At 45.1% G+C, this 18,019-nt stretch overlaps 1 protein-coding gene across 3 annotated transcripts in view; it reads left to right on the forward strand.

Annotated features, from left to right (window-relative positions):
• LOC146059969 (EF-hand calcium-binding domain-containing protein 4B-like) overlaps positions 1 to 18,019 on the forward strand; it is an 87,673-nt gene that overhangs the window by 59,108 nt on the left and 10,546 nt on the right. The window contains exons 10-11 of one of the 3 annotated variants that reach the window (XM_083172700.1): positions 4,516 to 4,607; positions 16,659 to 17,212. In XM_083172700.1, coding sequence (XP_083028826.1) covers positions 4,516 to 4,607; positions 16,659 to 17,212 — 646 coding nt within the window. The remainder of the gene's footprint in view (positions 1 to 4,515; positions 4,608 to 16,658; positions 17,213 to 18,019) is intronic. The other 2 variants (XM_083172701.1, XM_083172702.1) reach the window with 2 other exon arrangements.

Genomic DNA, 18,019 nt, shown 5'->3' on the forward strand with positions numbered 1-18,019 from the left:
TGTCACACTTTAGGTATGTTGCCAGTTTTTTAATACTAGTCCACGCGTATAGTAGAGTATTAAAAAAGCAAAGAATTATTGTGTCGACTATATGTGTGTCGGCCACTCTCATTTTGACCACTTGCACCAGCTGACTTTTTGTGATTCACAATCAAGAAATGAAAACTGTGATAGACATGAGGTACATCAGCTGGTTTTTGTTAATAATGAGGTAAAAGATCAGCGCATAATAAATAATAAATAAATAAAACTGTATGTAGTAGGGGGTTTTATATATATATATATATATATATATATATATAAAAGCATGTAGTCGGGGCTATATATATATATATATATATATATATATATATATATATATAAAAGCATGCATGGATCAATCTGATTGGAGAGTTAAAATAAATATAATGGCGTGGGTTCCCCCCTCCTAAGCATAATCAGCCCAGGCTCTTTGAGATGGTGCTGGTTCTAAAAATACAGGGGAAAAAGGATGTAGGGCAGTGGTTTCCAAAGTTTGTGCATAGCACCTTGGGGTGCCATGAAACACTTGTAGGAGTGCCTCAGGTTGGTGGTCCAGGACCAATTCAAATGATTTATGGTCAGTTTATTAGGCAAAACCAGTGCTAGTGGCTTCCAATCATAAAATGTGGTGAAACCTAAGAATATCCTATCCCTCCCTACATAATTGATCCTAATACTGTATACACATGATGCAATACTGTGGCCACCTATATCGATTCGGCTGGCAGGGATGGAGGGATGGCGTGCAGTGCTGCACAGTCTATTTCTACTTTCGGTTCCGATGCCTTGGGGCTGCGCTTTCGGATCGGATGAAGCAGTGCGATTTTGACTAATTTGCTATCGATTATGATTATACAGTAAAAATCAATATCTAAAATCGCACCGTGTGTACACACCGCAAGGGTGGCATATTAACACAATATTTACTATTGCAATTTTTTTCTAACTTACTCAATAATAAAAAACGATAAAAAACTCAATAAGAAAAACAAAAAAAAAAATGGCTGATAATCTAAGGTGGCAAGATTAGAAAAAGTTTGTGAACCACTAACATAGGGTCATTCTGGTTCATTGGGTCCCGCAGTGTTCGCACCGGGGACCAATATTTTAGCAATGCACATGTGCATATTTGCACATGCGTATGTGCAGGCCTGCAATGCGTGTGCCTTCGGAGACTAGCATAGTCTCCATGGCGCTCGCATGGGGGGGGGGGGGGGGGGGTTGTTTGGAGGCAGATGCGAACTCCCTGCATTTCCTGGGTGTACCCATGAAAACACTGGGTGCGCTCAGGAAACCGCTGAGCTTCTCAATGCAAATGCAGGCGACAACCTGGCTTCCAGGGGAGAGCGGCTGACATAGCCAGATGTCAGCTGTCCACCCAGTTCCCCAGTTCTCAGAGCAGGACACCACAAGTCTAAGACAGCAGAGACTGACTTAGATTTGTGAGTACTGACCATTGAATGATTTCAGGTCTGCATGCTAGCCCGCAAATGGATGTATGTGCAAATCATCCATTCTCAGTGCTGAGGCTATATTCACTGGGCGGCGCAGCGGGGGGGGCGTGCATTCGTACATCCGTCAGGCGGCATTACAAGGCTCTCTAAGCAGCGAACTAATGCTGCTTAGCGAGCCAACTAAAATGCCCTTCAATGTGTAAGAAGCAGCTCCAAGCTCTTGGGCCAGTCCTGGTTCCAAAAAATTGTGAGTAGAGATTGAGGAGTCCCCTGTATTTTTACATTTTAAATTTTTAAGTCTTTATTTTACATTTTAAACACAGAAGCACTTCACGGATCTGACTGATCCATGCATAATTCTGCAAACTCGGTAGCTAAAAGCACTTCTATATTTTTTAGCTGGAGAAAAGAAGTAATACTGCTACTGTCCAGCGGTGTAGCTAGGTGCCATGGTGCCCGGAGCAAGGGCATATTTCGCCCCCCCCCCCCCCCCCCCTCGGTAATAAATTGGGGGCGTGGCTAACATGTGTTGGCATGTTACATTTGAAATACTGTTTATAAGACACTGTAACGGAATCTGCTGCACTATATAAGACACTGTAACGGAATCTGCTGCGCTATATAAAACGCTGTAACGGAAATTGCTGCTCTATATAAGACACTGTAACTGAATCTGCTGCGCTAAATAAGACACTGTAACGGAATCTGCTGCACTATATAAGACACTGTAACGGAATCTGCTGCGCTATATAAAACGCTGTAACGGAAATTGCTGCTCTATATAAGACACTGTAACTGAATCTGCTGCGCTATATAAGACACTGTAACGGAATCTGCTGCACTATATAAGACACTGTAACGGAATCTGCTGCGCTATATAAGACGCTGTAACGGAATCTGCTGCGCTATATAAGACACTGTAACGGAATCTGCTGCGCTGTATAAGACGCTGTAACGGAATCTGCTGCGTTATATAAGACCCTGTAACGGAATCTGCTGAGCTATATAAGACACTGTAACGGAATCTGCTGCGCTATATAAGACGCTGTAACGGAATCTGCTGCGCTGTATAAGACGCTGTAACGGAATCTGCTGCGCTATATAAGACACTGTAACGGAATCTGCTGCGCTATATAAGACACTGTAACGGAATCTGCTGCGCTATATAAGACACTGTAACGGAATCTGCTGCGCTGTATAAGACGCTGTAACGGAATCTGCTGCGCTATATAAGACCCTGTAACGGAATCTGCTGAGCTATATAAGACACTGTAACGGAATCTGCTGCGCTATATAAGATGCTGTAACGGAATCTGCTGCGCTATATAAGACACTGTAAAGGAAGCTGCTGTGCTATATATAACATGCTGACAGCTGTAAATAAAGATAAATAAAGACAGATAGATATATATACAGCATAAATAAATATATATACAGCACAGCAGGCCAGGGCAGCAGCAGAAGCCAGAGATTCACTCTCCCATACCCCCACCCCACCTCACTACCCCCCCCCCCCTCGGGCTCCGCGAATCCAGCAAAAAAACAGGCTTACTATGTTTATTTTAAGAACATTCTTTAGCTGTCAAAAAAAAAATCAATCCACCTTGATTACCGGAATAAGGCACGGGCGGCAGCCAGCAACACACCTTCTCCCCCTCCAGGCTACAGCCAGCGCTTGGGAAGGCTGATGAGGCTGCTGTAGCCAGGGAGGAGGGAGGGGGTCAGAGAGACATGTGACACTCTGGCTGCCGCAGTGCCGCTGGGAGGAGTGTGACACACAGTGACAGTGTACATTGTTGTCACTAGTGCTGCTTCGCTGGCTGCCTGCGCTGCCCGGAACTTGGAAGCGGGACTGAGCAGCAGCAGCAGCAATACAGAGGCAGCCGCAGGAGGACATGATATGGACTCGGCGTGACTGTCAGCCCGCTGCCCGGCCTCACCGCCCGTGACGCTTGGCGGCGGGGACCGGGCGAGCAGGCTGGGCAGGAGGCAGGCGCCTGGCATGGCAGTCGCCGGCGCTGCCCGGGCGTACGCCACAGGGATCATTTGCGGAGGGGGGGCGGGCCGGCGGCGCCAGCCAACCAATCGGCACCCGGAGCAGGAGCTCCGGTGGCTCCGCCCTCCCTACGCCTCTGCTACTGTCTAGGACATTGCTACGGCCTCATCTGGAATATTGTGTTCGGTTCTGGACACCATATAATTCTTCAAAGGAAGTAAAGTAATAGATCGTGATGACACATTTGAAAATTGTTTAACATAAGTAGGGCATTATATAGTATATTAGTAATGACACAAATATGAGGTATTATAAAATGTACTAAATACAGTGACCATTAACCCCTTGAGTGGTAGGTTTTGCTGGGGCAGGACAAACCTACCAGGGCAGGTTTGTCCTGCCCCAGCAAAACCCACCACAGTTAAAAGCCCCCCTCCCTCACCTCTGCTCCGGCGTTAGTACGCCAGAGCTTCCTTGCCACCGCTGTCCCCGCTGCCTTAGCCACCGGCCTGTCACATTCAGCAGTGACGTCGGCGGCAGGCTGGGGGATGTTCGCGGCGGTTTGGGAGGACTCGTGTGCCTGAGCGCTCCCCAAGCCTGCTGCCTACGTCATTGCTGCTAAAAGTATGGCGGCAGGCGGCTGGGGGAGCGGGGTTAGAAGAGTTCCTGCGTGCAATCACCGGAGCACAGGTGATGGGAGGGGGAGGGGGGCTCTAGAGGTGCTGCGCCAGCGGTGCACACCTGGACACCACAGGCACGCACCTATTTCATATTTTTGTTATGCCTGAATTTTTTTCGGGCATACCACTCAAGGGGTTAATATGGAATTATAAATGTCTATTTCAGTGGTTGGGGAAAGTTGTAACAACCCACTTAAACTGTGTTACCTAGTTCTCATAGTATTTATTGAGGACACTGCTCTGAAGGGCTACAGATGAGAAACTGCTATACAGTGCAACCCTTCACAAACATTTCCATAATTATATTCAATTGACAGATATTCTAGATGACTTCAAAATATTTTTTTATTTATGCTCAATACAGTTCTACCAGATTTTCTTTCAGGATCCCACTCAGAAAGAAATAAATAATGCAGGAGAGACTGAAGAGAGCCTACCTCAGGAATCTGCAGAACAGTAAGTGCGACATATTATCTTTAGTATAATCTAAACAAGACACATCAATAACGTTCGAGCTTAGAGTGTCTCTTCTCGGACTAGCCTTTGATGTCTGCATAGAACATATTCTGCTTTATTATACACACAATGGCTTTTGATGTGTGCCGGCAAAGTAGAAGAAACAGATAATTTTGGTTTCATGAAGTTCACGTCCCTTTTACTGTATGTTGAACTGCACCTTAAAATAATGTCTTTAAGGTCAAGGGTAAACACAGAAACCTGCTATGCAAGAATATAACAGTAGAAAAGAATAAAAATAATAATTAAGTTGTTAAGATTTTTTTTAGCATGAGCAGGATGTGAGTAATGTACACCAGCAGCAAGTTAGAATTTGCTTTTGAACGGTAAACACAAGTGGGTGACATAAGTGTGAAGGGAGCCTTAAGACAGTAATAGATGCTAACAAATTCTGAGGTAACTGAAGCATAGTTGCCTACCCTCCTGCAGACTCCCTGAAATAGCAGCAATCTCCCTCTCTCCCTACTTAGTCTAGCAATCTCCCTCATGTCACCTAGCCTACATTACATTGTTACATTTTTTTGGGGAAAAAGGAATGAGAGATAGATACATTTACATTGAATCATCAGTACCATTTCCCAGCACTTTGGAAAGTATAGTAGCTCTTACTAACTGCTTTCAGGCTCATCTACATTTGGATATAAGTAATTTTAAATTACACAACCACGCTTCTAGGTGCCACGTTCACAATCTCTATTCACAATCTCTCCATATATGGAACTAGACACTCCCTTTGGGTGGAGCATGACACGCCCCCTCAATGGTGCGCAACTATAATCTCCCTGAAACTAGTTTTCTAAAGTAGGCAAGTATGAACTGAAGCACACATTTTCTGTGAGAAATAAGCCATTTGCAAAATAAAACCTAGCGATGTGCAAAATTGTGGTGGAACAGGCTGTATCGCAGGGATACAAAGTTCTAATCACAGTATTCAATATTTCAGTTCCACTTTTGCTTTGCCATCCAACACAGCACTGATGGGCTTATGCAGCCTTACATGCAAACACAAAAACCCTCCCAAATTTGCTTAACTTAAAGAGCTGGCTGTGTCAAAAGATGAGTACATGTCAGAAAAGGTAGCACACTAAAGTCCCATACACACGGTGTGATTCTAGCAAGAATCTCCGGGGATATGGTTGCTGAGAGACCAGATCCCTGTATCCCTGTGCGTACGGGGCGGCTGTTGCTGGGAGCGCACTCCCGCGACAAGACCACTCCTGCGACCAGCGGCTTCTCCCGACGGCTTCTGGTGATCAGCTGTTTCCCCATGCGGCTTCCCCTGGCAGTGTCTCCTTTTCACCAGCGACCATCTCTGGTCTCTCGGTGGCTCGCTGCGCTCGCTACGCGTCCTCCCGACCTTTTCATACCCCCACTATCCACTTCGGCGTGGAGTTGATTATATATAGTGTACCGAGCGCAGCGAGCCACCGAGCCTGAAGCGTGGCAAGCGCAGCAAGCCCTGCAAGGGGACGCGGGTAACTTCACATGTATTCTGCGTCCCCTCGCGGGGCACGCTGCACTCGCCACGCTTCGGGCTCGCCACACTTCGGGCTCGGTGGCTTGCTGCGCTCGCCACACAATATAAAATCAACTCCGCGCTGACGTGGATAGTGGGGGTATGAAAAGGTTGGGAGGACGCGTATCGTGTCTCCTCACAGGGATCGCTGCACTCACCATGCTTCGGGATGGCATGGATGGTGGAATAAACAAGGTCGACAGCTGTTGCGTCGATAAGTGTCATTGTTAACAGGTTTAATTAGTGTTTTGCAAACTGCACCCCTATGTACCCCTATACCCGACAAAAAGTTAGACACTGTAAGGGTCTAAATTTAGATGCACCCTTGTTAGCGGCTTGCGGAGCATCTAAATTTAGATGATAAAGCGTCTAAATGAACAGTATGCCGGTGCTGTACTTAGACATCTGAATTTTGCGTCTACTACTAAGTAGTCTGAATTTGGCGTCTACTAGTAAGTAGTACAGTGTTTTTCAACCACTGTGCCGTGGCACACTAGTGTGCCTTGAGCTGTTCTCAAGTGTGCCCCCAGATCTAGAGACGCCCAAACCAGATTACAGACACCACCAATTCAACTGTTATTTACTGGTCTCTTCTTTTCATGTAAAGGGCCAATGTATTATATTTTTGTTACCTGTGGGGACCAGTGTGATTGTTTTTTATATGGGGACCAATAAGTTTGTTTTTTCCTGTGGGGGCCAATGTGTTTTGCCTGTGGGGATCTCACGGTGTGCCTTGGCAATTTTTGAATCTTATTTAGTGTGCTGCAAGGTAAAAAGGTTGAAAATCACTGAAGTAGTAGATGCAAAATTCAGACGCCCCCCTTTGTTAGCGGTGTGCCGGGCTGTCTATTTCTCTGTGAAACTACAAGTACCACAATGACCTGTCAGCGCTGGACTGCCGCTCAGTCACTACGCTAACAACGTAGTTCAAACTGGCACCGTGAAACTACACTAGTAAGGCTGCTACGCTGATAACGTAGCAACCTGTCAGCACTGAGCTGCCGCAAAGTCACTATGCTGACAGGTCATTGTGGCACTTGTAGCTACACAGAGAAATAGTTCAAGTAAGGCAGCTACGCTGATAATGTAGCTTTGCGTAGCGCTGCTGCCGCGCTACGCTGATAACGTCGTTAGAAAAGCCGCAATGACTTGTCAGCGCTGGTCTGCTGCGGAGTCAGCGTAGGATGCTGATAACGTAAATTACAGAAGTAAGGCAGCGCTACGCTGATAACGTAGCTTAAGGCAGTCTGGCAAGCTGCCAAGATTCATAGCTAGAGCGGCAGGTGCTGCCGCCAGGTGCTACGCTGATAACGTAGCTTAAAGCAGTTTGGCAAGTCGCCAAGATTCATAGCTAGAGTGTGCGCGCGCTGCCGCCGTGTCGACATAGACATAAAAGAATGAAAAACTCCTGTTTACATTTTTCATGTCGACCTTTTGACCCTGTCGACCTTTTGACTGTCAACCTTTTGACCCTGTCGAACTTTTGTCTGTTGATCTGTTGATCCTGCCGACCTTTAGACTGTTGACCTATAGTGGTCGACCTTATGACTGTAGACCTAAACATAGTAGACCTAAAATACCATAACCAAATAAAACTTACATTCTGTAAAGGCCCCCATACATCAGAATGACATTGGACCCGAATGTCCATTCTCGACTGTTCGTGCAATGAATCGTGTGCACATCTTGTGCACACGATCGCACGATGCACGGTCCCGCCGGTCGTGAAGTCGGCCCACAAATGAGACATGCTGCACGTCTCATCCGTCTGCTCTCACTATGGTCGTAAGCAGATCGTATGTGCGTTCTAAGAACATACGATTGCTCTTTCGACCCCCACGACCTGCATACGATCAGGTCATATGCAGGTCGTCATGATGTGTGGCCAGCTTAAGGGTATATTTTCAAGCTGTAACTCCCCCTTTACATGCAGTATTGTACAATATACAACATTTAAACTTAAAAGCAACAATATAATGGTTAAATGTAAGGAAATCCCCTTAACCTTTAGAATGTGCCTACTGATACCTATTCCCATGGAAATAACAGATTTAATGAGTGAGGAAGTTTCCAGTCAGCTCTGGAAAAAGAAATATTTTTGTACCAATTAATGAAATAAAACTTCCTTAAACTCTAATTTTAGTACCTGACAGTAATGGAAATAGTAAATTGTAAAATATGAGCACATCGTACAGTGCCCTCACAGTGTTCATTACCAACATGTCATCTAAATCATTTAAAAAAAATAATAATAATTTAATGTTCCCTCAAACAGGTTTGTGTCCAAAGAAAGTAAATTAGAAGAGTTACTCTACTCACACTATGTTATTGTTCCTCCCTCAACACTCACATTTTACCACCTACTGCAAAGGTCATCAAAACTTCCCCTGCTCTCTTGTACCCACCTAAGTTCTCCCACTTTAATGAGAGCAAGGTACAAAATGCAGATGCCAGGCTATTAACCAATCAGACCAGTTCCAGCCACACAACAACCATTCTCTACTTCCTTCTCTTTCTGCCTGCAAGATGGCAAAACGCTTTCAATACCATTTTCAATAGAATGCCCTTCTTAGTAAATTTACCCCTTACTGTCCCTCAAGATTTATCATTTTACTCAGCATTTTACTAATGTTCCTTGTTAAGTTTACTTGTCATTTGAGTTGTAAATGCAAATCTAAAGCACTTTGATGGAGAAAAATGTTATACAAATAACATTATTAGTATTATCACTCCGCTTTTTCCCATTCCTTTTAAGATCTGGCTCAAATTTGTCCCTTCTTGTCAACCTCTTATGTACTTTTTTGCATTTATATCTGTTATGGCATTATATATTATTTATTTTACTTGCTACAGCCAACTCTCTCCCATTTCTGACCCTTTGGCCACTACTAGCATGCACAAAGACATGCAAAATGTAAATTTTGGTAGTATCCCATTTCACTACCAATATATTTGTGGAGTATAGGAGAAAAACAGGGTACCAGAAGGAATCAGACACAAACATAGGGAGAACATACAAACTTATACACATAATGACACATAGTAATTGGGACCCTTATACACATAATGCCATACAGAAATGCCCCTCACACATTACACCACACATTAGTAATGCCTTTATATACAATGGCACATAGTAAATCCCCTTACACATTATGTTGCACATTAGTAATGTCCTTATACACATAATGCCATACATTATTACAATCTCCCCCATAGCACTCACCTAACCTGGGCTTTGCAGATATTGAAATCTGAGTCAGTCAGTGTAAGCTCGTTTTGCTGAACTCCACAAAGGCCTTTGGGAGGAGAGCTGCTGGGACTGATAATGCACAGCAGCCCTTATTCAGGGTGAGTAGCCATCTCTGCTCATATTGTCTCTGCTATCCACACTGGCGCTCCCTCTGCTGCTGGCTTAGTTGCATGAGCTGCATGCCCCGAGGCATTCTAAGTTTCCTACGCATTTGGGATGCATCTGACACTCCGACAGTCGTGATACAGACGGTCAGTATAGTGATGTCGAAATCCCAACTGCTGGGTCTCCAACAGGGGGCAGGTGCTAAGATGCCCCTTCTGGGCTCGGTGGTTGCTGCACTCACCACAGGTTCTACACAGGTCGTGGACCCCCATGAGGAAGAATAGCTCCTGTCAATTGGTATCCTGACTGTCGGACTATCTAACAGTTGGGATTCCGATGTTGTTGTACAGACCATCAGAATCCCGACTGTCGGAGCATCATCTGGCACCCACACAAATTGCCTATGCATTGTGCCGGCTCTGACTGCAATGTGTAATCACTGATGCAATCACTTTATTATGAATTTCTGATCCTGGAGCTCTGCTGCGAGCAGTCTTTTTGCATAATGTAACCCAAATGGTTAATGCCATCTGAAGATGCTGGGGCACAGAAATTGGAGCTATCTCAATGCTGGGGACCGTTAATATTTGAAGATACACCCAAAAACATGTTTTTGGGAGAAATAAGGCAAATATTCCCCTTAGCAGTGGTGTCACAAGGGGGTTGTGGGCCACACCCGGGTGTCAACTGCTGAGGGGTGACAAAAATGTGACAAAAGGGGTGAGGGTGACAAAAATCAAAATGAAGGCTTGGTGGCAATGTAAAATTATGTTCAAAACCTGACTCTAACAGTGTAGGAGCCAGCACTGCAGCCTACACGGTTTCCGAGGGCATTTTGCATCTCTGGGTCCCCCAAATTAGAATCAGACTGTGAGATATGCCCCCTACTAGCATAGTTATGTTCCTTTTTTGCCGGTATGCACCTTGAACACACAAGGTGTCACAAAGGCTAGTGACGCCAAGGGCCGGCAACAGAAAACTTGGGGCCCTGTACACTGATATTTCTGGGGCCCTCGCCCCACGTAATCCTAAACCGACACAACCATCTTGTGCATAGGCATGTTGCCGACTCCTGTGTGCCCCCCTTATGGCTAACTCCCGGCGGCCAATGACTCCATTGCCTCCGGCAGTTACGCCACTGCACTTCTACATACACTAGCACACTCAAATGCAGCCATGCCTGGCTGGCTCTCTATGAGATGAGCTCCAGCCTCCAGGCATCTCCGTGCCTCCTTCCCTCCTTAAGTTACTTTACCTATATCATTGAGGATCCAAGGGGGGACCTTTTACACAGGGGATGACTTTTCTTTTCTTCTCCAAACTGGCAGTAGTAGAATCTCCGCACTCAGGACCGCTGCAGCAGGGAATAACTCGGAGGCACCCACAGTGTGGAATAAGAAAGATCAGGTGTGCCGCACATGCGCAGTAAGGTTGGTGGCATTCGCAGTGCAGCAGGGACACAGCCGACTCAGGCTCAGCCTTCGAGCGCTGAGCGCCGGCTGCGACCTGGACTGATGGCGGAGTCCGGACACTTTGAGTGCACATCAGCGCTGGCATGCACTGCGGCAGCCTGCAGGAGAGACCCTGGTCCCGGGGGCGGTGCGCACTGTCAGACAAGTCAGTCGGGCAGCACACAGACACCAGACTGCTGTGGCCAAGGGGGAAACACACAGACGGACCCTGGCCGGGCTCTGGGGCCCTTCAGATCGCTGGGGCCCGTCACACATGTCCCCCTTGACCCCCCCCCTGTCGCCGGCCCTGGTGACGCCCAATGGTGCCAAAAGAGGGGCACCTCCAGGTCTGGTGGAGGGGCCCTGTGAAGCCCAAATTACCTGGCAGCAGCAGCTGCAGCAGCTCTTCTAAACCCAACAAATACTGCTGTGTGCTGGGCTGCAGTGTGGCCAGACAGATGTTTAAAGTACTTACTTTTTTGCTTTACTTCAAAATCAGTCTTGGGCCCATGAATTAGGAAGGTGGGTGCATTGGTGCCAAGAGAGAGGCGGTATAGGGTTACCACCCATCTGGGATTATTCCGGACAGTCCGGTAATTAAAACCGGCTTTTGAAGTCCAGACGGGTGGTGTTCCAGGACTATACAATGTCTAGGAACACTTAGCTTGCTTGATGATCCGAATTCCAGCCTTTTTTTTCCAAGTTCCGGCCATTCCACTGTGGCGCACGCTGCGAGTGTGCTTGTCTATAAAAGGTTGCACCCCAGGCGACCTGTGACACACTTTTCCATGAGCCACCAGGCAGCCAGCCTGGCTCCTATGACCAGCAGCTGCTGCTGTGCCAGCCCAGGATTGAAGGAAGCAGGATGGTCCGACTCCTGTGACCTGTCTACTCCGACTGCATTGTGACAGTGCATTGCATCCATTAGTGCACAATCTCCAAAGAGAGGGGACAGGTCATGTCATGGCAGAGGCAGAGGGAGAGATGGGGGGGGGGGGGGGGGGGTCAGATGCAATGAACTGGCAGATATGAGGCAGTGATGTGCAGTGGTGGCTGTGTGCAGAGACGCACTGTACACAGACACTACCAACCACCGGTCCCCGCATCCAATACCCCCAGACCACCACCGCAGCTGTCTCTGCTATCCAAACTGGCGCTCCCTCAACAACCAACTCTCCCCCCCCCCCCCCACACCCTCAACCCAGTACATGCTGTTCTTCTGTATTTTATTCTAAGCGTGCATGGCCACACCTCCCTATTATAGGCATCACACCCTGTAAAGTACCTGGGCCCGGCCAGGCTTTCTACTGCCCAGGTGACACCTCTGCTCCTAAGAAACACTATGGGGTAAATTTACTAAGATGGGAGTTCTATTGAAGACATGATGTTGTCCATAACAACCTATCAAATTCTATTTATTATTTATTTTGCACCTTCTAGAAGACAATAGATAGAATCTGATTGGTTGCCAATAGCAACATCCCATCCTCAATAGAACATCCATCTTAGTAAATGTACCCCTATCTATTGACTATATTTTCTTGTGGAGCCAATAGAGAACCTCTTCCTCTTATAAATATGAGGTGGAGATCTAAATAATGCTCCCTATCCTGTAATGACAAATATTACACTATTTGTACTTCCTGTGACTTTGAAGTGAGTGCTGTAGTAGGTCACAGGGGTCTGTCTACTATTCCACAACCTCTTTTTATTTCAAGTATGGTATCTATTTCTCTCATCCTAATTCATTTTTTGTTTACTTTTTTTTTATTAGCTCTCATCCTTAACCCTTTGAGTGCCAACAGTGCTGTGAGAGATCCTCAAAATATCTGCTATAAATGCCCGCGTCGCTCACAGCGGCTGTTCTTTCTTTTTTTGGATACAATATTTGACTAAACTTTAATTCATTGACTTTGCTGTATTTGTATTTCTTTATACTAAAAGAGCAGTCACTGAATGACGATGGCATTTTAGCAGATATTTTGAGGATCTCTGACAACATTGTTGACACTCAAATGGTTAAAACCATTATCTCAGTAACATCAATTATTCTAATGCATAGAAAGTGAATATAATTTGGGGCAGATGGTACAGTTAATACATACTGGAGATTATATGATTTTGAAGGTGAATTTACAATAGATAGATAGATAGATGCTTAAATTCAGCAGTATAACAGAGGTACCTGAACTTCGATTGCAAAATTTAGGTTTATAGCACTGCCTATTTGTTTAATAGCATCATGAGCCACCACACAGTGCCACCTTGTGAGCAAATCTAGTACTACAAAAGCTTTAGATTTTGTACTTTTTGGAAGTTCATTTTCATTTTGCTCACTTATCTTTTATAACCGTGCATTTGCACAAGTAGTGTGATATTACAGAATTGCATTTCTACTGTTCTACTGTAAAACAGTGACACCATCTACTATATGTCATGCGCAGCAGTTTATACTGTGTGACATAAATTAACAATTAATATTGTACCGTGGGTTTAATTAATAAGTATCTGATGTGCCCGGTTTCAAGTGGACAAAGATTAGCTGGGTGGAACATTTTACCCCTTTTCAATCCCTTACAAGTTGATACCCTGGACAGATGGGAGTTATATAACTGTTTCCACACCACTCGGCAGGTCACATGTTCCAGGTCACCCAGCAGTTTTCTCATCATTGGAAGGAAGAGGAGGTCAGGGAGCTATTACATGTGCAGGGAGAAGAGGAGATCAATTCTTAAATTACAGGCACTGTGAAGGATGCCATAGTGTATGCTAATATCACGTCATTATTGTGAGCCAGCAATGTGGTGAAATGCTTGAAAAACCTGGCTTATGTGTGAAAAGGGTCTATCCAGGATTTTCCCTGGTCTGGGGTCTGTAACTAAAATCCCGGAATCGTACTGGGTTCAAAATCCCGGTTAGTATGTCTTAAAGGGGTATTAGTTTGTTTAGAAAGTCAGGTGAATGGTGAACACATCGGACAAATGCACTAAGCTTCAAAAGTGATAAAATGGAGAGTGATAAACAACCAGCCAATCAGCTCCTACCTGTCATTTATCAAACAAAGTCTGTGACATGCCAAGTAGGAGCTGATTGGCTGGCTGTTTATCACTCTCCATTTTATCACTTTCGATGCTTAGTGCATCTGGCCCATTAAGAGGGAATTGACTGCAGTCACTGCATTTATTAATGTCAAAAATTAATTTTGAAAATCAGAAAAACTGGTAGACACATAATGAGAAGGGAAATGACTAACGTCACTATTTAATGTGAGAAAGGAAACACTTCACAAATCTAATGTTCTACCTGTCCTGTGAGTGTTGCCAGTAACAGGAACATGGGTGTCTGGGTGCGCCACAGCGTACTCAAATATACATACACAGGTCTGCCAGGCTGCTATTGGTGCCTGCCTCCCGAGCCGCTGATGGTGCCTGCCTCCCGCTGTGAGTGCACGGTGGTTGCTGCACTCATGCGGAGGTCCTGCGGCTCCCGCCGCTTCCAAGAGCCAGCCTCCCCAGCCACTGCTGTACTTGCAGCTCCTGCATCTTCCAAAGCTCCTGCCACTGTAAACGCCTGCAAATCACAGAGAGCTCTATTAAGCAAGCAGTGTGTACGCCACTGAGTCAGGATCCAACACCAGGATTTGGACCACTAGCATCCCGGTTGCCAGCACGGTAACTGCGTCCCCACATATTACTTTTTTACTACATGAAGAAGACTACCACAAGAACCAAAGGATGGCATTTATATACTGTACTCAGATATCTTCATGTCACCAGACATGGATGAGAAAGGTCCCCTCTTGGCACAGAAATGTGAATGTTTATACCATGGCTTGTATTTTAAATTAAAGTGATATTTTCAACAGCCCAGTTATTATTAAATTGGCATTTACATGTATTTGCATAGATCATTGTATTGTAGGTATAATCTCCTTTCCCTAGAGAACGAAAATCTATTTAAGATGCTAGAATCTTGAAAAAAACATTTTTCTCAATTCTCATGGCTGTATCATTAAATTCTACAAAGGAATAGTCCCTTTAAGCACCACATTATCTCTACACATAAACCTTTCTCTTCCGATAGTTGAATCCAATATTTGAGACATCATTAAAGCAATTAATTCAAGAAAGCTGAATAAGCCATTTTTTGTCTTAGCAGCATTACATGCTTTAAAGATTGCTTTGATTTTCATTGTTGCACAATTGTGTGAGAAAACCAGAACCCAACCAATCTAGCGCCTATGCCCCACCCTCCAGTAGCACTTTAAAGCAAATATAATTAATTGCAGGCTTTGAAGAAGAGTTTCACCGGGTGTGGCAGCAGTAAAATAATTGTTAAGGTTTTTTTTACATTTTCAAACAATAGATCTGTATACATTTATTGTTTAAATAATATGGCAAGATTAGCCACAGGTTAAGAAGGCAAAGATACTATACATTTAAAGAAATGTCTTCTGTTTAAAACTTCTGTATATCATTACATATGGAATTACACATTGGCGAGAGAACTTAAAAAAGTGTGCCATCTGCTTTCGATGTACATACAGTAGTTGCTGTATGCTTGTGCTTAGATTGCCATATACAGGAAAACGATTATTTTTGTAGTGCTTATGCACAAATGTGCGACACAGGATACACAATGGAAGCAGTCAGTGATTGACAGCCTCATGCTCATTCCTAGGTTGCACCATTTTAGCTATGATAAATTAAGCTTTTAGTTATATTGGGGGTTATTTAGATGTGGCTCCTGATGTGCAAAGTACCAAACTGCATGGGTGTGCAAATGGGTTTTGCAACGGCTGAGAACATAAAGCAGCTTAGACAAAGACAGCAGAGCATATAGAACATTGAATAGATTCTATAGATAAAGTTAAGGCATACATAGAAAATAAGGCAAAGTCATAGGAATACTTAGATCTTAAGACCACCATATACAGATTTCCATTCAACTTCCCCGGGAGCTTCCAGGGAGGACTACATACGATTTGGCATTTGATGTGCTGACACAGACTTACAGCCCTGATTGGATGAGATACATCGCAGGTGCCAAATAAAAACCTGTGATGTACACTGATACATTCGATTCCTATAGATCATACGTGCAGCATGTATGATCTACAGTGTCGGATCTGATGCACACGGGAATGCACATCGTATTGGATGTCAACCAGGTCCGATTTGGACAGATTTCATATTATATATTTGCCCGATCTGTCAGAATCGGATAAAAACAGGCCAAATCAGACCTGTGTATGGTCAGTTTTAATGTTGTGAAAACCCCACTTCCTGTTGTGTAATATCAAACCAGAGCAGGGCAGCCATCAGGGGGGGACTGCGGGGACTACAGTCCCTGGCCCAGACAGAAAGTGAGCCCAGGACTGGAGTTTATAAAGTATAATTTGCCATAAGAAAAGTTCACATTTACCTTTGATGCAATGTAGATGTTGAGTAGTACGGCCAGGGCTGCCGATACAGGTCTCACTCCAGGTGTTAGAGAATGGGAAGGGGGCCCTGCCTGTTTTGTCAGTTCCAGGCCCCACAATTTCTGAAGGCATCCCTGAACGAGAGGGACATATAGGTTAGGAATCAGAAACATTTTATATTCCATTTTAGATATTTGCTTAATTTCGGTGTGCTCTAACATTTCTAAACTGTTATATTTTTTAGTGCCGAACAAAATATTAGCAACTATCCAATTCCTAATAACATAAGAACAAGAGTCATTTCTATAGAAGAAGACCCAATGTCTGAGTGCCTGCTAAAGCACCACAAACTACTGGAAGATGTAATTGTAGAAGAGACACCAACCCAAGAACTCCCTGGTACACAATCATTGAGCCACGAAGGACAATGTCTTACTTCAGAAGCAGAACTCAGTGTTTTATTTCTAAGAAAGGAAACACCAAACCAAGAAGCAATACAGAAATCATCTGCATCATCAGATCTCATGGCTACCCAGCCTAACTCTGTTGTAAGAGATACAACTGATATTCTTCATAAAACAGAGGAAGGAAGTGATGTCTCCATTGCAGGAAGTGATGGTCAGATGGAGCAAAAAAATACAAATATTCTGCTGTCAGAAAAGACAAGCTTCCAATTCCATGGAAATCCAGACTATGTTTATAAGATCATGTTCGTTGGAAACTCATCTGTTGGGAAAACTGCCTTTTTACAGAGAGTACACGAGGGATCCTATAAGAAAGATTTGTCTGCTACAATAGGTAGGTGTCCTATTAATGTTCTATTCATTTAAAGTGTGCACAGGACAGGTTAAAAGGAAGAGGTTGTTGGTAAGCATGTGTGATAGGAATTTGATAATTTGGGCTAGCCTGGAAATGTTACTGCTTTGGGTACTTTGGGTACTTGTGTTTCACGGTGGCAGCCTAACCAACGGCTGCCTAGCGTAGTAAGCGTAGTGTCTATGTGGCAGCCCTGCATAGTTAGCGTAGTCACCGTACCAATGGCTGCCTAGCGTAGTAAGCGTAGTGTCTCTGCGGCAGCCCTGCATAGTTAGCGTAGTCACCGTACTATCCCCTTGTAGTTAGCGTAGTCACTGTACTGTCCCCGGGAGCTGCAGCTCTGTCCCCGGCATCTCTGGCAAGCGTAGTGAGCACCTCTCACACAGCGCCAGTAACCGCAAGATGCCCAGCACTGGCGGATGCTGGCGGAGAGGGGATCATGCGGGCGCCGGCGGAGAGGCGCTCCATCTGCCTGAGACGCATTTGTGTCTCAGACACTTGTGCATCTCAGTAATCCCTGGGCGACGGCAACCCTGCCTGTGTCCACTTCAGGGAGACGGGGTTAGGGTTCGGTAGCACGTGCGTCTCGTGCACAAAGGGGGGTGCGGGCGCAAGTGCATCTCATGCACAATAAAGAAGGCATTTGCCAGTGCTCCATGTTACATACTGGCAAATGCCTCCTTTTCAAATACCCACTATCCACGCCAGCCCGAAGCTTGGCGAGCGCATGCGTTACACGTCCTCCCGACCTGTTCATACCCCCACTATCCATGTCAGCGTGGAGTTGAC

Source organism: Crinia signifera, chromosome 2 (assembly GCF_055691185.1).
Source record: "Crinia signifera chromosome 2, ASM5569118v1, whole genome shotgun sequence".
Lineage (NCBI taxonomy): Eukaryota > Metazoa > Chordata > Amphibia > Anura > Myobatrachidae > Crinia > Crinia signifera.